Source organism: Podarcis vaucheri (assembly GCF_965113315.1).
Source record: "Podarcis vaucheri genome assembly, chromosome: 5".
Taxonomy (NCBI): domain Eukaryota; kingdom Metazoa; phylum Chordata; class Lepidosauria; order Squamata; family Lacertidae; genus Podarcis; species Podarcis vaucheri.
In genome coordinates, this window is record NC_138763.1 from 80,095,362 (window position 1) to 80,118,102 (window position 22,741).

Genomic DNA, 22,741 nt, shown 5'->3' on the forward strand with positions numbered 1-22,741 from the left:
ATGCCTTATTTACATCACTTCTATGAATGACAGGCTGTACTATGCACACAGCCCTGTGTGTGTAAGGTTATCTCCCACTTGGACTACTGTGACATGCTATATGTGGGGCTATCTTTGAAGGTGACTCTGAAACTATAACTAATCCAGAATGCAGCATCTAAACTGGTGACTGGAGCAGCCGCCAGGACCATATAACCCTGGTTCTGAAAGACCTACATTTTACACACATGTCCCACAGTTTGAGAAATAATAACTTGGCCATAACCAGAGAATTGACCCGTGGAATTTAAATTTAGTTCTCCAAATCTAACTCCATCAGCACTGCACTAGTTTTTCTTAATATATTTATAATAAAGTTCTGTCAATTGGGTAATGTGTAAACATTAGACCATTATAAAATACTTTAGCCCTGACTTTTACAGGCCTATATTTTAGCTCATAATATCAATCTCAACATGTTGTACCTGGCAGTTTGAAACACTGCCCTTGCATTAAACTTGTGTTGCCTATATGATCTGTTGGCCAGCATAAACTGGTTTCATGTACTCTGTACTCCCTTACTGCTTCTTGCTTGCTATGGCCTTTTACATAAATATTTTTCCTTAAAGTTCTTTATCAGGTGCCTGGGTATTGCAACATCAACTAAGGTTACAGAGCTGGGAATACATATGAAGTGGAAAGAACAGTGTGCATGTAAATTAGTTTATGATTGTAGGGAGATTGTTCTAACCAATTTTATGAAAAACAAATAACATTTTTAGCAATGGGAAATACTTTTGAGGCTATATGAATAAAAAAAGTTGGCTATAGCATCCTTAGACTATTGCCTTGTATTTCAAAAAGTAAGTATAGTTGTCTCTTGGTATGTAGAAAGAGGAGTGGGATGATGTGTTCAGGGTGATTTAATGGCTGGAGTTTTTATAGTTTGTTGTTTGCTGTTCTCCATTTTGTTATGTAGGTTACATTATGTTGACAGTTCCCACTTACAAATATTAGGGTGCAGTTCTATGTGTCAGTAACTTATGTGACAAAAGGTACATCTTACTTTCCTTTTATAACCACATTTGCATTCCACCAATTCATGTAAAATATTCAGGCACTATACAACAATAGAAGCACAATGATATTTTTTTAAAAAAATGCATGAATAGCCATATTTTTGTGCAATGCATAATAATCCCCTTTGAAATAATGTTACTTGCTATAGGTTGATGCAAACCATAATATGGCCAAGCCAGTTATATAAGCAAGTAGCTGCTTTGCCCTTTTAGTATTTGTCTTCAAGAGTGTTTTGGACTGAGTTGTTGGAGTACACACATTTTTCTTTTTGTGTTATGCTAACTGGAGTTTTTGGCATTACAACTTTCTGGTTATGTGTTGATTTAAGAGTGTTGCATACATTTTCCAGATGAAAGGGAGCTTCCTATTGCCTGGTTCTGACAAAGTCTTCTCTCACTATGGTTTTATTTCTTGACTATATCTTTCTTGACCATTATATATTCTCCACTGTAAGAGCGATTTTCCATAGTTCAGTGGGGAGTTCTTAAAGGCATGTGGATTCTGCAGAGGAAGCATCTTCAAATGAAGTCTGTGTTTATGAGAGAAGCCAATTTGACTGAAGCATGAGTAAACCACATCTTCCACCATGAGTCATATTGCAAATCCCAAGCAAGAAAAACTTTGTAAAATGTATCTTTTCACCTAAAGGATCACAGGGGGTTCAAAGGCGAGAGCTGCTATAACAACAAAACTGAATAACTAAACTGCTTCTTTTTCTACCATCTCAACCTGTTGCAGACATAATGGGACATGGTTTGCAAAGGGACATTGCCCCCTGCCCCCCATGGTTTGTTTTAAGCATAGTTTGTGAACCCACCACAAGCCATGATTAGAAGGGCAATCATAGTTAACTTTAACTATGTGCTGATATCACTGCAACAGGACTCCCTAGTTCAAGGACACGGTATGCAGGCAGTCAACAGCCCTCAGATGGCAGCAATCAATGAAAACCAGGGATCTGCTTCTGCTTTTCTTAACACAATCTGCACTGACTAGATTTTGGTTCTGCCCTTTGGAACATATCTATAAAAATGTAATTGAAGTATATATTTTTGGAGTGTATGCAGAGTCATTTGGTATCTTCAAGCAAATATTAAAAGGCACTATTACTTGTGACGCTTGCTGAATTCCAATTAAAACTACTGACTATTCTCTGCAAATAAAAAATAAAAAATTGGGAGTTGATAATTTTGGAGCACAATTTACCAGCACAATATTGCACTTTATAACTGCAGCTGAGACAGGGCTTTTCTATTAACCAAGATAAAGAAGCAAGTTGTTTACTTGCTTATTGGTACAGCTGGTTGTTGTGTGAGTAGCTGCTAAGCCCCATAAGCCCCTAGAATTCATTTTCTTTCTTCTGTAATGCTGCCTCTGTAGAAGATCCATCTGCTTAGTTCTCTTATTACTAGGTTTGCTGATGGTGTGTGGGTTATTTAGTTATTTATATTTTTTATTTACAGTTTTTATTTATTTATAGCCCACTCTTAGTTGTATGTTTTCAATCCCACTGTGGGGAACAAAGTAATAAAAATAAATGGTGAAAAACAATATAGAAAAATTCCAAAATATTATAAACAGGACCAATAAACAATGCTATCATAAGTTAATCAAGCAAAACTACAGCAGCAAAAAGTAGCATTTTAAGTTTAACCAAATATGTACGTAAAAACAAGCAAAACATTTAAACTGATTAAACAACCAACGGTATCAGCAATAGTTCCCAACCCATACAGTGGTACCTCGGGTTACAGACACTTCAGTTTATAGACGCTTCAGGTTACAGACTCCGCTAACCCAGAAAAAGTACTCAGGTTAAGAACTTTGCTTCAGGATGAGAACAGAAATCACGCAGCGGCAGTGGGAGGCCCCAATAGCTAAAGTGGTACCTCAGGTTAAGAACAGTTTCAGGTTCAGAACGGACATCCAGAACGAATTAAGTTCTTAACCCAAGGTACCACTGTATTTTACTCATGGCAACCCACTCTCTTCCTCTTTGTCTCTCATACAACGAGGGCCCCACTATGTACCAACAGATTCTCTCTCTCTGGCTTTTGAGTAACTTAACATATTTCATCCCCAGCTGGTGTTTTGCTCCCCTTCCCAGGCCTGAGGAAACTCACAGGCCTCCAGGTCAGCAGGGGTGCCAGGTACTGACATGCACATGGTTCCCTCACCCTACACTGAATATTCAATCTGCCTGCCTTAAGTATGCATTTGTCCCATCCACCTGCCCACCCAATGAAGAATTTAAAGCGTTATGATAGCTGACTCTCTTTTAAAAAGTAGTTCTGGTCTTTTACATCTTGGAAAATAACAGTGCTAATTTTCACAGTTGTGTCATAGATGAGGGGTCACCCAAAGCATGAAATACTTGAATGGTAAAAAATGTCTCTGAGAAGGGCTACATAATATATTCTTTTTTCCTTAAAGTTAAACAGCTCTAGAAATCAACATTGCTCTTGCTGATGCCAAATGTCTTACAGATAAGTGGCATTTGAGCTAGAAACAGCCCAAAGTCAGTAGTGGCAGACTGGTTTCTTTCCTATTTAAAATGAACAATTAGCAGAACTGTTTATATAAACAGAGAACATTTTGTTGAAACTGCTAACATTCACATGCCGATAACAAGCAAGTAGATAACCAAGTTCTTTATTTTTTGTTTACAGTGAAAATGCCTTTTTGAAAAAGGTTTAACAGTATGATCCTGTGAATTGATCTGAGTTAAGCTGCAGTGACTACTGAATTGTGTTCAACTTTCTGTGAGGTGAGTCGGGGGGGGGGGGGAGAATGTTTCAAGACTGTCACAAGATTGTGGGTAGGATTAAATCACATGCTGGCAAATTCAGGTTTCACCATTAAAGCTGTTTTGGAGGACTTGTGCAGCAAACCTACTTCCAAGAATATCAGCGGCAATAAGGAAGATGACAGGAAAATGTACAGGAACGTGTAGAATAGTGTTTGCTTGGCACAGCATTGTCTAACCTGGCAAACATCAAAATGAACCCTCAATAAACAGGTTGTCTGGAAGCAATCAAACCCTTGGCTAGAATTAGATATAGAGATTGAAATATAAATGGGAATGCCTGCTTCACACCTTTTGGTGAGGTCTTACTCCTTATGGCATCAGTATCAGAAGTCAAGCTGATGACTGGCTGTGAGCCTCAGAACCTCTTCTGACACTTCAGTTGTGAATCTGGCTCACAAGACTCAGTTGGTTCAATCGGAATCGTTTTAGGAAAACTAACATTAGGGGGGTTGGGGGGAGGGGTTAGAAAATATTTTCAAAACAGTATAAAAATATTAATTTTATGGTAATTTTGGTTATAGATTTACTTTTGAGTTCTTCTATGAAGTTGTAACTTACTTTGGGTCCATCCTGTGAGGAAAATCAGGCTATAATCAAGTAAATAAATATGCTGTCCCTACATACAGGCAACTTCACCTTTAAGCATGTTCAATATGTGTGCAGCTCCTCATATGCACATTGCATAACCCAGAAGTGACCCAAAAACATCACAAAAACGGGTGTGGGCAGAATGGGGTGTTTGCAGGCTTTTTCAATGGTGTTTCAAATATATGTGGTTTCACTTAAATGTATGGTGTCCTGGAAAGTAACCCCTATGTAAATTGGGAGTTGCCTGTATTCACTTTAAAGTGAGCCATCCTGTTCAATGAAGCTTATTGTCAATTAAAATTGTAGAAAATTAGCTACATATCAAGCTAACTTTTAAAATATTGTTCAGAACTATTAATGCAGACAATTCCAACTTTATTCCTTGTATTCCATAGATTTGCCTCACATTTAAATGTGAGTGAGTACTTTAAGCTACCATTCTAGGGGAAGCTCAATTACATTCTGCATGGATTTTTTCATAAGTAAGTTGTTACAGAAAGACTGAAACAAAACAAATGTTCATTTGAAGAAGATCTCAGAGGTCAATAGCTAGTGAGACTTTCCACCCACATTTGGAATTCAGCAGAAAGAAAAGCTAAGCAAGTAAATGCAGATTACAGTGTTACAAAATCTGTCAAGAAAGTACAGTGGTACCTCAGGATACAGATGTTTCAGGTTACAGACTCTGCTAACCCAGAAATAGTACCTCAGGTTAAGAACTTTGCTTCAGGATGAGAACATAAATTGCACGGTGGTGCGGCGGCAGTGGGAGTCCCCATTAGCCAAAGTGGTACCTCAGGTTAAGAACAGTTTCAGGCTAAGAACGGACCTTCAGAACAAATTAAGTTCTTAACCCGAGATACCACTGTACTTGCCTCAGGGAACATTTAGCCTCATACAGTATTCTTGGGGTCCACTCTGTTCTCTAGATAGTGGTGTTGGAGCCAGTGTATTTTGCTCTACAAGCAATTTATTTGTATGTAGCTGGCCCCATAAAAAAACTGGTGCCACTAAGCAGTAAATGCTTCCCAAGGGAGGAGCCTGTGCACCTAAGCTTAGCAGTACATACAGATATGGACGTTTATGTGATGTGTTCACACAGGCTGCATAGGAAATAAAAAGATGTAACATCTCTTAAAATTTGAAAATAATTTTTTGTTAGAGCAAAATATTTTATGACCCCAAGTACAGCAATCGGCTTGACATTCAAAATGCTGTTAATCCTTATCCATTGTTTGTTCCCAAAACACATCTGGGCACAACTCTGTCCCAAATCTATCTTGAGTAGAAAGCACTTCCATTGCGTAAGTTGACTATGCATTACACTTTAACCAAGAGCACTTGACATTGTATAACCGTAAATATTTCTGATTGTACCAAAGATGTCTATTCACATTTTAGATCATGTGTTCCACATCACTGAATTCTTGGAAATGCAAAACTGTTTCTTCCTGACCAGTTTCCTGTGAGTCACTAATATACCTTTGCAGGAAACTAAAGCAGAAACTGTTTAATAACATATGATTTCAAAGGGGTAATTATAAATTTGGGTTGTGAAGTCTTATTTCAGGTGAGGGGAGTGAGGGACAGGTTAAGGTGTGTTTGTGATGCCCATGACAGTTTCTCCAGTTTGCAAATGTGCCGATGGGTCCAAAAATGTCAGTGGCTGAAAAGGTTGGTATCCCCTGATCTGAGAACACCTGCAATAATTTTCAGCCATGAACTGGAATGCCCAAGGTTTTCAATTTCTGACTTTATAGTGGAAAGCCCAGGTTGTCCATATCTTCGCTACTACTTGCAAGGCACCTAATCACACCCATGATTGATGCCCAGGAATAAAAGTGTATATATATGGCATAACTATATGGTGGAAACAGAACTGCAGTTGACCCTTGAAGAGCAGGATTGGATGACCTTGTGGTACAAGACAAACATCAATCTATGTTGGCAAATGTGAGGGAGGTATTAGCATGTTAATGGTACCTGACACCAAATTGGATGGCTCATATGTCATTGAGCTCCTTCCTCGTGTGCTGGAGGGACTGCCAGGATATTGGCACTTACTGGCACATGTGGTGGGACAGTTGTTTGGCTGGGAGTAGAAACAGGTTAGGAGAAATAAATCATTTTGGAGACTGAATCACGTGTCCTCTTTCCACCTCACTTGCCCCGGAATGCAAATTTAAATAACGCCTTGAGTAGTTTTCAGCTTGAAATCCCAAGTGTTTCTCTTGTCCTCAAATTGTGATTTTAAACGTGTGAGTTGTGCACATACTACATTTTCATTCTAGCTGTTCTTCTGTGTACAACAGTAAGTGTTATATAAGTAACCTCTTATATAAGTTTAGGTGTGCCTAACTGCATAGAATTAGGCTGTTAATTGTTTTGCTAAGAAGTAACTATAACATTGTTCTCTAATTTGGTCTTTGAAGTGATGAAAGATAATTTGCTAGACAAAATAGAACCCCCCACAGATTCTCGTGTGTGTGTGTGTGTGTGTGTGTGAGAGAGAGAGAGAGAGAGAGAGAGAGAGAGAGAGAGAGAGAAATGGTATAGCAGTGTTTTGTGTCAAAAGACTTTCTATCTTATTATGCTGCTTGTGCAAGCCCTTTTTTTCTTTCATGGCTTCTAATTGTGTAGTAAGAGCCGTTACAACAATCAGTTGCAGCTCGTAGCAAAGCTCAAACTTGCTGATGCAGTTAGTCACATTTTAAGAGATCATTGACCCATCAGTAAGACTCTGACCACCTCAGAGATAAAAAGCTAATGTTCTATTGGCCACTTATAGTGGAACAGATTAAGAAATGGTGTAATAATTAACAAAGGTAATGGAAATGTGCCTTTTAGTTCTAACCAGTATATGTCAGTTGCCGGTTTTATCTCTCTTTTTTACTTTAGTACAGCATCTAAATGTAATATAAAAAACTGATTGCCATATGTCACTAGAGAAATGCAGGGCAATTGACATTTATTAACAGCCTTACTGTAGCATTCTCTTCTTCCATAATTTTAAAATTGTTCTCCCATATTCTTCTGTGTATTAGATATTAAAAGCAAATGAAAGGTGAAATGTGTTTAAGGCTTTACAAGCATTTGAGCAAATAATTTTAGGATTGCCGCATAAATAATTCCTGTCATAAAAACACATTTTTCAGATAAAGTAACTTGCATTGTTTCTGGCTTGGCTATATATTGGGGTTTATACCAAAAGGCAGCTTAGGTTGTGCTTGTTGCAGGTGATTCGATGGATATCGGTTGATTTCAGCTGAGGGTGTGGGCAAGGTGCTTGACTGGGTCTGTGCCATGATGTGCCTGCTTGACACTTGTCTTTTCTGATTTTATAACAAGGGTCAATGAATGCCTCATAAGCCTCCATGAGATGAAACACAAAGCATTGCTTAGCATTATGGGAATGAGCCTCTGTGAGCATCAAGCTCATACGCACCTCCCTCCTCTTTCTTCCTCCTGCATGGCCACAAGTTCAAGCATTGTTTCCTGTTTTAAATTAACTATGGTTTATTATGTCTTGTGGTTTAATGTTACTTCTAAACTCAACTGTTCGTGCTAATCTGAAAGAGTGAGTACTTGCAGGTCTGAACAAAAACCAACTATTGTTCCTTCTAATCTAGGCAATTATAGTGCAGTTTCAAATTTATCATCTTTGGGGCAAGATGCTCAGGTGGATCAACAGTCCAATAATCCAACAGTCTCTTGGATGAATCCAGTTATTTGGATTCAGGTATACAGTGGTACCTTGGTTCTTGAACGGCTTAATTGTTGAACAAATTGGCTCCCGAATGCCGCAAACCCGGAGGTGTTCTGGTCTGCAAATGTTTTTCGGAAGCTAAATGTCCAACCCAGCTTCTGCTTGAGTGCAAGAAACTCCTGCAGCCAATTAGAAGCCGCACCTTGGTTTTCGAATGATTTTGGGAGTTGAACAGACTCCCAGAACAGATTAAGTTTGAGAACCAAGGTACCACTGTACACACTTAGTTCTGCTGTGGTCACCTAGTTTAAAAGCATAGCATTAGATGCAAGATTGTATCCCCAGATTGTAAACATTTAATTCCAAAGCAACAGTTTTTCTTTTTATTATTGTATAGATTTAGCTACAGTCTTTGTGTAGAAGATGCAAAGCTATAAATAATGTAAAGTTCCCCTCTGATTATACAAAATCTCATTTAAAGTAGACATGGCTTGTGAGTGGGTGAATTTTTTGTAGCCTGCTTCTACATAGCAAGAATTGCATGAACCTCAGCCCAGGTAGCTAATGTGAGAGAGAGCCCCACAATCTTGGCCTTCATATTCAGAGATTGCAGTCTGAATGAACATCTGTCAGCAGTGATTTGGAGTGCTGCCATTGAAGAAGGTTGTTCCCATCTGTGGTATCAACCTCTAGGAATGCTGAGTGAAACCAGTGTTGTTCTTTCTCCCCCTTTCCTGTTCCTCCATTGAAAAGGTTTCTTTTTAAAAAAATTAAATCAAAAATTAAATTAAACCAGTGTGTTTTAATGAAATCTGAGATTATAATGATTTTGTCAGGTCAAGCATGGAGTGCTTTCTTTACTTAGGTGATCTTCTATTTCTGAATTGACCTTTGCAGGAACCTAATTTAGTGGGAAACATTCCCTGCTGTTTACAGAAAGTAGCTTAGTACTGTATATATCTCTCTGTGTGTAGTACAGCTCCTCCTGTTTTTGTTAGTATGCTTGAAGTAGTGCCTCAATATAGTGATAACCCTACTATGTGGGGAAAATGCATTTCTCCCAGAATCAAGCACAATACACCTTCTCCAGAGTTTTTACTGCTCTAGAGGCTCTATCTCAAATTGTTTGTAGTATTTTGTTTCCTACTTTCAGGAAGTTCTTCAAGGTAGGAGGAATGAGCAAAGAATTGAAGTGCTATATATACTAATAGTATTCTCAGGTACTGAGTTATGATGGCTATGTAATCTAAATGGTGCCACTGAGAAGAAGGTATCGGCATTTTTAGAGGAACCCCTAGGTTTGTAGGGGAAAGCTTTAGGAACAACCCCCCCCCTCTGCCACCCAGCAGCCATAGGAGGCTACATGTATGCTGTCTGGGAGGCCAAAAGCAAGAGGAGATCATAGAATCATAGAATTGTAAAGTTGGATGAGGAATTGAATGGGGAGTCCCAAAAGGAGACATTGTTGGATGACTAGAACGCTGAATAGTAGTACTACACACTGCAACATTTTGTTGCAGTTCCCACTTGTATATTTTACTTTCTCTTTATGGGTAAGACAAAGCAGAGGTTGGGTGGTTATCTGTCATGTATGATGTAGTTGCAATTCCTGCATTGCAGGCATTTGGATAGATAGACACTTGGGATCCCTTCCAACCGTAATTCATTGTATATTTAAACTCTTGTACTGATATTACTTCTATATGGCTATTGGTTTTAAATGTTTAAATGGATTGATTTTTTTTTTTTTACCTATGTGTACACTGCCCTATGGGAAGAAGGGCTGGATAAAATTATAACAAAAGTAAGTTAAATGTAATATACTAATGAACAACTGGGGCAAGTGGTCTCAAACCTATGCTCTGTGGGGTTGACCTAAACAAATTATTTACTCTTGTCTTTCCTCTGTCACTTTTGAACTCTACAACTCAGAGGTAGCAAACTCCATCCTGTTGATAGTAGGCCAGTGCCTAAAGTTTCATCATTACTTTTGTCAAACACTGCATGACCTTTAATCTCTACTTTGGCACTGCTGTTTCCAGCAGTATTGCATCTTTCTCAGAGTTTGTGGTTCATGATGACCTTGGCTGATCTTTTTCTTTTACCAGACCCATTTAAATCCTACAGATGTTATGAAAACCTTAGCCTTGGATTAGGCAACACTGAACAGTGTTCTCAATTTCTCCTTTTTTACCTTCTGTGTACTTCATCCCTGCCATTATATTCTCTTTATAAATTACTTATAAATACTGGGTTATTGTTTCCGCTGGATGTGATCAACCCACTGTGCTGTTGAACTTGGAACAGTTGCTCATCCACAAGATCCACAAGATCCATGAAGCCACAATAAATACTTTGTTCCTAAAGTACCCATTCCCAGTTGATCCTGCCCACTGCATCTCACATTCCTCTTTCACTTTTGGTGTGCCCCTTTGTTCTGATTCTTCCTAAACTGAACCGCTTTGGATGATTTTTGGCTTTGATCCTGGGTTATAAATTAGTATTATGATAATGAGGCTATTATTGGACTGTAATTGAAATCTAATAAAAAATTATTTCATAAAAAAGGAATCTCAGTTTTAGATTCCACTTGAAATAAAACACTTGTCCATACTGGGGCAGACAGTAAATAAATAAATATGTTAGGGTATGTTTAATATTGCTCCAGAACTGGATTAATTATAAAATGTCTGTATATATATATGCCTCATACAGTCATGCTACAATGTAGAGTCTACTCATAGTTTTCTAAGGATTTGGTGACCTCTGATGGGCAACTAAGAATATGGATTAAATATTTTCTGATGAAATGAGAGGCAAATGTTTCTTATTGTAACCTACTCTGAGTTCCTCTTTAAGAAGGAAAATAGAATATAAATAATTGTTTTATGTGTTAAGTAATAAATGCTTAAGAATTTTATTGAGCATTGTGCTTGTTTTTAAAAAATATTTTACAGAAGATCAAAAATCTGGAATACGTATCGGAGATCTTGGGCTCCTGATTTCAAGTGGAAGCATTCATGATTGTGCATGTTTCGCCATCACTTAAAAAAAATAAAATGCCAGATGTGAGCAGAAGCTGATGTCCAAAGTGCCAAGTAGCAGTGAACATCCAGATTTGAATAATATGAAAATCATAATATTTCAGCATAGAAACATGACTGAAAAATTTCATTGGTGATGTTGTCATCTTGTCTTCATGCATTTTAATAAACCTGGATATTTAACTAAAAGTTAACAAACACAGCTAAGTTTTAGAGACAATTGTACTGTATCCCTTAAGAAGACTGATGCTGTTGAAGCATGTTTCTCAGCTTCACTGTGACTCTTCGCTAGGGACCAAAAGTAATAAGGAACATCCCATAAAAATCACATGGGTAGAAATGGCTGTTGGACACCATAGTATTCTGGGCTCTTTAAAACACAAACTACTATTATTAAGTCTTTCAGTTGTATGATACATGTTTTATTAGGGATACTTAACCAACTTCCAAAATCAGTAGGATGGAATTTTTTATTTGGGTAGTGTGTATGAAATATTAATATTGCTAGCCTTTAATGAATTGTTTGAAAAATGAAGAGTGATTATAAGTCACATTTTAAGCACTGTGTGTTAAATGAACTATTATATTAAAATTTTCTTCATAATCAAAAAACTGAAAGAACAGCATGTCTGCAGCACCTCAAATTCATATTTTCTTTGGTGCACCTAGCCTCCCAGCCTCATTAAAGACTTCTAAAGAAGAGAGGTTTTCAGCATCTACTGCTGAAAAATGGCAGAAACTCTACTTTTCATTACCTAAGGACACTTTTAAACTTTGTACTAGAAAATGTATGTTTCTTGAACATGTAGATCATCAGACACCGAATGATACAGAATTGACTGCTCAGTCCAAAGATCACTTCCCCCCAGATGGTGGGAAAGAATATGGGCTGACTGATGTTATTTTGACAGACTGTGGAGCTGGTGCTGGAAGAGTAAAATTACTCAGCAATGAAGCTAAGCACCTTCCATATCAGCAGCTTCTCACAGATATAAAAACAGGTGAACCAAGCAAGCAATCTGAAGATGCTGAAGAAGGTACCAGTAAGATGCATGACCTTACTATTCCTCCCTTGGCTTCTAGTACCAAAAAGTTTAGCAGAGGTCTGGAGTCTATAGGACAGGATGAGAAACCATCAGATGTTCCGTGTGCTCATTACCAGCTCTTGAATCAATGCTTGGAGGGATGTTTCCCACAAGTAATGAAACAATCAAAGACTGGAAAACCACTAAATGTGTTGTCAAATCTTCCAGTTTCAACAGACACTGAATTCCTTAGTATTCTGACTTCAAGCCAAGTTGCTCTGCTTTCAGGAGGGCATGCTGTAGGACAAAATGAAACACAAAGCAAATCTACAGAGGCAAGTGGAACAGAATTGGATGGACTTTGTAGGGAAGATGAAGCATCCACAGAACTGCATATTCAGTTAAATGAAAATGGTGGATTGTGTGCAAACATCACTGATACAGATAGCTCTCTTGAACTGTTTGACTTTGATAGTACCGTGAAAAGCAACTCGTATTTGAGAGAAAATAGCTTCCAAGAAAATGCTGATATGCCTACAGACCATTTGTGTTCATCTGATGATAAACCTAAAAAAGAGGTACATTATATTGAACCGTGGAAGAAAGGAATATTGTGTTCTCAAGTCAGCCACTCTACTAAAAGATCTCAAACACCTGAAGATATTTCACCGGCAACTTACATTACACTTGGAGACCAACAGCAATCAAAGAAAGCCAAATTGATTTCTTCTCCAGTTTGTGCAGTTCCACAAATAGAGCAACTGAGAATTTCAGGGTTTAAGAAAGTTTTGAAACACCCATCCCTGCTTAAAGACTGTTTATGCAAAGGTCAGAAGTACACCATCTTAGTCACAGTTCTACATCCTTGCCATATTAAAGAAATACAAACAAAGCCAGGATCTAAACTGTCCTCAAGAGTCCCCCTAGCCACAGTCGTAGTTTTTGATCAGTCTGAAGTACAACGAAAGATTGCATTGTGGAGAGCAGCAGCATTTTGGTCACTTACAATGTTTCCTGGCGATATCGTACTATTCACAGGTGAGGGTTAAAATGGCGCTTATCAGTTCATTTTTGACATTTTCCATAGGAAGTATTTTAGATATTGAACTGGTCGATGGTATATACCTTTCTGCTGAGTCTCGGGTACAGTGTTAAGTGTCTCCTGAAACACATTCCCTATTGTAAGCACATTTATAAAAAACACGCTACAGCTATAGAGATGTGGTAGAGGAGTTGCTCTCCAGCCCCACCCTACAATTAATGCTTCCTAGCTATTAGGAACATCCAAGAAACCTCTATCAAACAATATCATAATGCATAATCTATTTCCCTCCACTCCCCGCATTTGTTTTTTAATACTGCCTTGATTCAAGGCAGCAACTGAATTGGCGTACAGTTAAATAAGGGATTTTTCTTTTCTCAACATGCATCTGCTCAGTTTGGATGATCAGAAACGACCTTTGCACTCACTTCTCCTTCCCTCGCATGTGGCATCACTGTCAGTTTGCAGCTTAACAATAAGCATGATTTGCTGTTGCACTGGAATTGAAAAGCATTTAGTGTTTGCCCTCCAAAGTCAGGGTTTGAAGTGAGTTTCTGATTTTTGTTGGGAGGTCAAGTGCTGATCAGTGTTTGCTACAATGATGGAGGAGAAAGAAAACAGTTGGTGGCTCAATTCATAAAAACATGGATTGGAGACTTGGCAAAACTCTTATGCTATCTCCGAAGACTCAGCTTTGAAAAATCATTCTTTTTCCCCATCAGAACTGTATTTACTGTCTCCCTAACACAAACTGGCAGTGGTGAAGGGTTCTCCACAATGTGTTTTGAATCCAAAATTTGGATTCAAAGCTGGACTTTTAATATTACCATATCTTTGCCCACTTCAGACAGACTAAATATATAAAAAGTCATGCAAAGCTTGAACAACTTGGTGGTGGCTTTCAGTTTTTGAACAGGGGCTAGTCCAGTTTGTAGATTTGAAGTGGGATGTGTCTGTGTCATCGTTGTCCATCCCTTCCGCCCCCTGGTGACCTGGACTGAGGTTTCTTCTCTTCGTTGCAGATGTGATTATAAATGAGAATCGCTGGAATGGGGAAATATTGCTGCAGTCAACGTTCACTAGTCGGTTATTGAATCTTGGAAGCTGCTCGACTATTAATCAGAACAAATGTGAGCTTTAATACTTTGCATACAGTGAACTCTTGTCCCAATTCATGATTTCCTTAATAATTTAAATCTAGTATTTCCCAAACTTTCTTGAAATGGTTGCATAATATCTGTCAGATGGCGGTGGTTGCTCGTGAGTAACTAGGCAGGACTCAGACCTGTCTTTTACAGGTTTTATTTTAGTACAAACTATTTACAGTGCAGAGCCACAAGTTCATGTCTGCCTCAATCGCTAGCGGAATCCAGGAGTGCTTGTTTCCTGGACCTCCCCCAACATAAAAGTCTCATTACGCCCAGCCATTTCCTTCCTTCTTTCTGCGCAGGGTGGGTGACGGAAGGGGCATGCTTCCTTCCTGGCCGGCTTGGCCAGGAGCGGTACTGAGGCTCCCACCAGCATCCTCTGGTCCTTTCCCCTCTTCCCCACTGGAGGTGGGGCTTTCCTCCTCACCGGAAGAGGAACTGCTTCGCAAGATTTTCAGAGGCTCCCTGTAACACAACTGCCCCTCTCCCTGTTCTGATGGCAGTTCCCTGACAATATCACTTCTTTTACTAAAGTTCATACCCTTCAGACAAATTTAATCCAAATATTTAATGCACGAGGAGCACTAGAATGTGTGTGGCATACCTATGGCTCAATCAAACATTTTTCTACATGAAATGTGCATGTTATATGTTTGTCCACTTACTTTCTTCCCTATCCTGCTGTCCCCAATAATACTTCTGTATCCCAATATCAACCTGAATTTCAATCTATGTTCAGACATTAGGTTCAGGGAAGGTATGGGTGCAGGTGATATGATTGAGCATCAATTTCTGTCTGCTGCTGAGAAGAGCTGAGGATGCTCTCATAGAAAGAAATTGAACAGGGCCAATGTGATAAAAAAAAATCCTGAATAAACACACCATACTCATCAGATAAATGATGCCTTTTTTAAACACATGAATCACAGTGGCAGCATTCACACATCATGGTAAACCACATGGCAGATGTGCAGAAGGATCTTTCATTCCTTCCCTCTAGCCAGCAGTAGCAGCAAACCATGATCCCTGAAGAATCATGATTTGTTCCACAGCAAACAAGCCATGGTGTTATCAAGGTTTGTGTTTGGTTTACTAATCAAGGTTTGTTTGGATGAAACAAGCTATGGTATAAGCTTGGATACAACAACATGGATTGTTGCTCCCACTGGTTAGTGGAGAGGAACAAAACTATGTTTTACCCTGATGTACAAATTGTGCCTTTATGAGTGCCTTCTGAGTGGTATTAAACTAAGTTTTACTCAGTAGAGCCGCTGAAATTCACGAACATGACTAAGGTCCATTAATTTCAATGGGCTTACCCTGAGTAAAACTTAGTTAACTATCACGTCTGAGATTGTATTTGCATTGAATATATATCTTTTAAATTTATTTCTAACTGCTTAGAAGCTTATTTTGGCATTAAGTAGTACATAATTTTTAAATTATTATTTCTGAATTAAGTTAAGAACATTGCTAGTTATGCTTGCAAGTGATATTTTGGTCTGGGATTACCATAGGTGAAACATACAGCCCCCCTGCCCAAAAAGTAGAGATATTTTAAAATTTTTATATATGTTCTTTTCTAGTCTCGCATATAGTGGATGTTAATATTCTCCAGGATTTGCTGGCATATGTGTCTTCCAAGCAAGCCTATCTTCAAGCTCTCCCCCAAAGGCAGACCCAGACTTTGAACAATATACAACATATTCAACTAGATCAGCTCAAACCAGATAGATTGGTGCACACAATAGTGAAAATTATCAACATCACTGTGCTATCAGGTGAGTTGACTTTTTAATCCTATATTTCACTGGGGCTGTGTTTTAAGATTGAAAATAATAAGGTGGACATGGTAGTTCCCTAGCTACAGATTTTAAAAACCTAAGAGTAGACCTTGAAAAGATACCTCCCTCCGACTTACCTGTCTGAGAGAAAACAGCCACTAAGCATGTTAATACAAATATTTGAAAGGAAGCTTTTAGGTCCAGGATGCAGAGTACTATATGGCTTATTCCATGTGCCCAAAGACTTGTTTTTAAAAAAATCCCTTCATGTTCCACATAGTAATCCCTTTTCAAAACCAAGGGGACTTTCAAAGTATATAGCTTGTGCTCTGGCATGGAGATGTGCTGTTCAAAGGGGGAAGGTCAAAACCAAAAGTAGTTCATTGTCTTGTAGTCTAAAGCAGCATATAAATACAATATATTTGATGGGGCCAAGTCACTCAATGTTTGGGAAAAGATTTTCAGGAAATGTTGATCAACCATTAACTTGTACCATTTCCTAATTGTGGTTCATAATAGTTTCTGAAAATATGATTGTTTAATATGGTGTAGTTAACCAGGTTTCACCTGGTGCACGTTCAGCTGAATTGTTAGTTTTCCCCTCTTGCATATAATTTTAGGTGTCAAAATTCTGCTTGACTTAACATCAGCACCCTCAACTACTTCCCCCTCAACTTCTATATAAATCATGTTTGCGTTTGCAATATTTTATCTATAGAATCTACATACAGTTACAAAGGAGAAACAAAAAGAAAAATAATTTTAACAGTGGAACAGATGAAGGACCAGCATTATGGCTTGGTGTTATGGGGCGCTCTATCGGCTCACTGTCCTCAGCTTCAAAGGAAAAGAGGTAAAAAGTCACTACTTGGTTTAATGCAATATTTGTGGAATTCTTTGTGTAATCCATTGACATAGGGCAACAGAAGGGAGCAAACAGTATGTTATCATTTGACCCTAATCTCCTTTTTGTTTGAAATGGCTATCTCATACTGTATAATACAAATGCCTGTCAAATATATGGCTGATTTCTTACTTCTGAAATAGCAATATCAATCACTTTTGCAACTGTTTCAGTTTGTTTCCAAATAGTTACTAACTAGTTAAGGCTTTTGTGTTAAGCAATACAAATTCACACAGTAGTCTTGACTTATGTTAGAACTAGCAAACTGCCTATCGTTATGTAATATATGTCCATGTATATTGCAGGGTCATCTTGTGTGTCCCTGTGCAAAAATATTAAGATTTCTGCTCTTTAAACAACTGCAGGTAGCTGACTGCTTTTTATAGCATTTATTTCAAGCTCTGCTTTGTTAAATTAAGGCAAAGAAATCTAGCATTGTGCCCTTCTTTGTCATTCAACCTTGCAATTTAGTCTACAGTTAGTTTTGTGAGTAATTTGAAATTTCAAACAATTTGTGTTTAATCATTAAAGGACTATATCTGGAAGGTAAGATAAGACTTGTGTTCTTAACTGTCCAAATATCTATCTCTGTTGAAAAATCCTAAATGTTCCTATCAAGACTACCAGGATCAGGAGTTTACTTCATGCCAACCAGGGCTGTAGGTCATGACAACTGAGCATTATGCCTAACTCACCATAGAGCAGCATGTGGTGGTCATTCATAGTACTACTGAGCATAGGAAAATAGATCAGCATACCGAGGTCATTTCTGTTGGAAATCAAAGTATTTACAAGCCATTATTTCATTATAAATATATTAAGTATGTGAGAGTGTAATCTTGAGCACGTTCCTCAGAAGATACAGTAACATTTATTCTGAATATAAAGAAGTGTTCATATGTATTGAAATTGAAATACCACTATCTTTTGTTGCAAGGATTGTAAAGAGATGTTGGGCAGCAGTTTTGGTCATGATCCGTAAGCCAGGAAATTGAAATCTCTTCCCAGCTATGAGTACACTAGGAGACCTTTAGCGGTTGCCTTCTCTCAGCTTGATTGTAATGAAATATTCATCCAATAGGAGCAAGCCCAAACCATGCAATACGTGACCTGTGTGGGAATTGACCATATGTTGTGTGTCTATGTCATTGTCATAGCTGTCAACTTTTTCCTTTTTTTAAAGGAAATTCCCTTATTCCGAATAGGATTCCTCTCAAGAAAAGGGAAAAGCTATGGTGATGGGTAGGCAAACTAAAGCCAGGAACCGGCCCTATCACCTTCTAAATCCAGCCCGTGGACGGTCCGGGAATCAGCATGTTTTTACATGAGTAGAATGTATGCTTTTATTTAAAATGCATCTCTGGGTTATTTGTGGGGCATAGGAATTCGTTCATTATTATTATTTTCAAAATATAGCCCTGCTGAAAAAGTTTGCTGACCCCTGGTCTATGTGATTTGGATTCTAAAGGCATTGGCCCTGTGCAAACTTTCATTGGCTGAGGAACCTGTGGCCCTCCAGATGTTGCTTGACTACAGCTCCTAGCATCCCTGTCATTGGCCGTGCTGGCTGGGACTGATGCAAGTTAGGGTCTAGCAGCATCTGTAGGGCCACAGCTTCTCCACCCCTGCTTTACATTCATACATGGGACAGATGCATTTGGTGAGTAGGATGGGTTGGTCCTGATGTGACTTCCTCCACCACTCATAGCATCTCCCAAGCAAGATGTTTGTGTAAACTAGGCAAATTTATCTGGTTTGTAAACACTCAAAATGCTATCTATTTATTTTTTGCACACAGCATTGAAGGTATTCCTCTTTTTCATCATCTCTGAAAGCACACTATTCCATCCAAAGTTTTCTGTGGCTATTAACAAGGAATTAGAATCTAAAATTCTTAAGTGGGGTTATTCTTTTCTTCTTAGACCACATATGGGAATTCAAATACCTATTTGTAAAACACAGTCCTATCTCTGGTGAACTCGAATTGCATACAACACCATGGACATCTTTGGAGTGCCTCTTCGATGATGATAGAAGAGCTATTGAGTTCAAAGAGAAGTTTCAGAAGGATGTCAGATCACTGATGGGTATAACTACTCTTGCTGCACTTCTGGAGGGGAAATGTTCTGGTGAGATTTTCATTCTTTTTTCTTCCCTCTTTTTAAGGGAGTGGGATTCTCTTGCTCCTTTATTAAATTGTACTGAAGAGCTTTGAGAGGGCAAATTACAGCAATTAAAAATAAAAAAGCACACAATGCCAAGTATCTAATTAAATTAGAGTTGTCCCACATCTGTGCAGTCCTGGTGATTGAATGCCAACCCAAAGGGAAATATGTTTAATGCTCTTTCAAGAAGTATATGGACCATTAGGAAAAGAGAACTCCAAATGTCACTCCCTGTGTCCTTGTTGGTCTAATTTGGTTCAGTGAAGAAGAGCTGTTTAGGCTGCAATCTAACACACCTTAAAAACAATCCAATTGAACTCAATGGGGTTTACTGTAGACTAAGATTAAGATTAGAATAAGATTAAAATTAGTTTACATGATAGTTCAAGTATCTACCATTGTTCAGTTGGCAATAATGATTTACCTGTTTTCTTGGCAGCAGAAGAGACTAGACAACTCCTTTATGTTTCCGTAGGAATGATCCAAGTGAAAGCCTGCATCTCAGAGTTGAAGTTTGCTGTTGCCTCTTCTCCACATGGACAACTTGTCTTTGATTATAAAACTTCACTGCAGCAGATATTTGCTTCTCTTACTCAGATCACCTATGCGGGCTGTGCAAAATGTGGACTTGAACTACAGATAGATGATAACAAGATCTACAGACAGTGTGTTAGCTGCTTACCCTCTAATAAAGCGAAGATATTCTACAGGTAAAAAAGTGTGTATATAATGAATATATGAATGAATGTGTGAGAGTGAATGAGAATCACTTTACGGTAGCTGCCATGTTAACATATGAATCTGGCCCGCAGGAGTATTATTGTAAAAGGGGATACGTTTTATTTATACTTCTACATTCTATCCATAACATTGTTTTAAAGGGAATCAGTCCAGTCTGGTGAAATGCTCCCAGGGTCAGATTGAGTCAATTACATTCACTAGGCTTGTAGTTTTCTGTCACCCTACTCTTACTGCTTTGGTATGAATGGGTAGTAGAAAAACTGATAATACTTTGTGTGAGTTTTTCACAGAGGGTTGAAGGGTAAGTAGATTCTTCTGGTAGATGAAGACAAATCCTATGGAAGGGCAAATGTACAGCTGTGTGCCTTGGCATCCCTATCCTGTTGCAGCCCATAGCAATTGGCACCTTGTGGAGGAGCCAAGTGTCTCACACCCCTTTCTGGGAATTACGAGATTAGCAGGCCAGGTTATAAATGCAACCTTTTAATATAAGCATTGTTTACACCATTTAAATATTGAACGTGTTTATGGTGTATAAACCCAAAAGATCATCAAGTTCCCATTTAAAGTATTAGTTTAGTTTTTATGTCCTTCCATATACCAAGCAAACAATGTTGTGGTGCAACAGGATAAAAACACCTCAGTCTAACAGAAACTGTGTTTGGTCAGTGTTACAGAACTAAGTGTTAATACATATCTTTGTATAAATTACTATTACTTCATTACAAAGTGTGATCTTTGGGTTGTATCAGCCAAAGTCCATCCCAGTCACACAAGGACTTCAGCTTGTGCAACAGAACTTCCCCTTCCACTCCTCTCTTCCGAAGGGAACCCCCAAGAACAGCTTTGGTATACATGCAGGGGGAGGAGTGGGGAAGTTCCATTGCACAGGCAGAAACAGGATATACAAACAGGATGATTTCATTGGATAGAAATCTCTATTTTTATCTATCTGTTTTGGTGATTCCCATGGTAATAAAAGTTGCTGACAGAGCTTGAGGCTGAAGTCCAAAAGGTTTATGGGTACCAGTGTAACACAGAGACCCCTGGAAAACTGTTGGAGCAGCAATTCATTAAAAACTAGAAACAGCATCATGTTTTAAGAAGCCAATTACCTTGCTGAAATAATTCAGCAACTTCTGTTGGAAGAGAAACCTGACAACAAACACTAGGTGGCAGTAGTGGATAGTTTATGCAGGTGGGAAACCCCCGCCCCACAAAATCCACAGATGCATCTGACTTTATTATATATAGCAATAGCTGATATTTGAGGTGGTCTCTTTCAGAAATGTTAAGGGCTTTGTAGCAACTCTGCAGTTAGCATTCATGGAGAAAATTTACTGTAGAGAGAAGCAAATGGCAGGTTTGTCCATAGTCTTATACACCAAATTTTGTACAACATAATTTTGTACTTGTCTGCAAGAGATATATAGAAATCCTATTGTGAAAATCCTATTTGAAAGGGTTTCTTAAATGAATTTATCACCTATCAATATTTCTTTTGCCTATTAGATTTGTTGAAAGGCAAATACTGGATCTGATTTGCATTTATGATTATGGATTCTTGTCTGGTTTAAGGAACTGCATGCAACAATTAAATTAACGTGACATTTCTCTTTCCTGGTCCACTTAATTGCTCCTTGGGTTTCTACAGCTTATTTTTAACTCTGCAGCAAGGATTGAAAATAATGGCATGGCGGGCAGTTAAGAATGTGAAAGTGTGCCTTGCATCTCTCTTTCTCTCCCTTTATGTATATTAATGTCAAGTTTCTATTTCAGGTGTGGGTATGTGAATTTACATCCTGCCTTCCATCTCCCTCCTCCCAAAAATGGAATTTAACATATTATAATAGTTAAAATCTGATTGTTGTAGTAAAACCAAATAATAATTACATCTAAAGGTAAAGGGACCCCTGACCTTTAGGTCCAGTTGTGACCGACTCTGGGGTTGAAGCGCTCATCACGCTTTCTTGGCTGAGGGAGCCGGCGTACAACTTCCGGGTCATGTGGCCAGCATGACTAAGCCACTTCTGGCGAACCAGAGCAGTGCACGGAAATGCCATTTACCTTCCCGCCGGAGCGGTACCTATTTATCTACTTGCACTTTGACGTGCTTTCAAACTGCTAGGTTGGCAGGAGCAGGGATCGAGCAATGGGAGCTCACCCCATTTCGGGGATTTGAATAGCCGACCTTCTGATCAGCAAGTCCTAGGCTCTGTAGTTTAATCCGCAGCGCCACCTGCATCCCAATAGTTACATCTACAAGCCTTTAATTTCCTGTAGTGGTTTTGACTTTATAAGAGCATGACGTTTGGTGAAATCTTTCCCAGTGACCTTATCAGGAACTGATAATGCTGTAGTTAGAAGCCAGTGTCCTGTGTTAATTATTTAGTATATTTCGAAATTAAGCATCTCAACCTGCTTCTCTTTGAAATTGCAATTTATTTGTAGTTGATTAAAAGTATTAGTGGGGGACTGAAATAGCTGCTCAGCTGCCAACCGATTTGGTTCACCTTAATTGCTTGCATACAGAGAGCGAACTGATTAAGCACCACCATTAGTCAAGTGTTTGGAACTTCAAAGCTGAGAATGTCCTTGACTCAAGAAGCCAAAAGTTAGATATGCTTGAGTATACTTTCCCCCCTTGAATTTATTCTGAATCACATGACCTGTTTTGAAGGGTCAGCTGCAAACATGTATTTATTTTTTATTTATTTTAAAAAGCT

At 38.5% G+C, this 22,741-nt stretch overlaps 1 protein-coding gene across 5 annotated transcripts in view; it reads left to right on the forward strand.

Annotated features, from left to right (window-relative positions):
• SHLD2 (shieldin complex subunit 2) overlaps positions 1-22,741 on the forward strand; it is a 28,884-nt gene that overhangs the window by 2,280 nt on the left and 3,863 nt on the right. For 3 of the 5 annotated variants that reach the window (XM_082222370.1, XM_082222369.1, XM_082222372.1), the window contains 7 exons: positions 3,729-3,826; positions 11,120-13,269; positions 14,296-14,403; positions 16,008-16,202; positions 16,924-17,058; positions 19,032-19,238; positions 19,717-19,984. In XM_082222370.1, the coding sequence (XP_082078496.1) occupies positions 11,832-13,269; positions 14,296-14,403; positions 16,008-16,202; positions 16,924-17,058; positions 19,032-19,238; positions 19,717-19,984 (2,351 nt within the window). In that variant the 5' untranslated portion in view covers positions 3,729-3,826; positions 11,120-11,831. Of the gene's footprint in view, positions 1-958; positions 1,035-3,707; positions 3,827-11,119; positions 13,270-14,295; positions 14,404-16,007; positions 16,203-16,923; positions 17,059-19,031; positions 19,239-19,716; positions 19,985-22,741 lie in introns of all 5 variants that reach the window. The other 2 variants (XM_082222371.1, XM_082222373.1) reach the window with 2 other exon arrangements.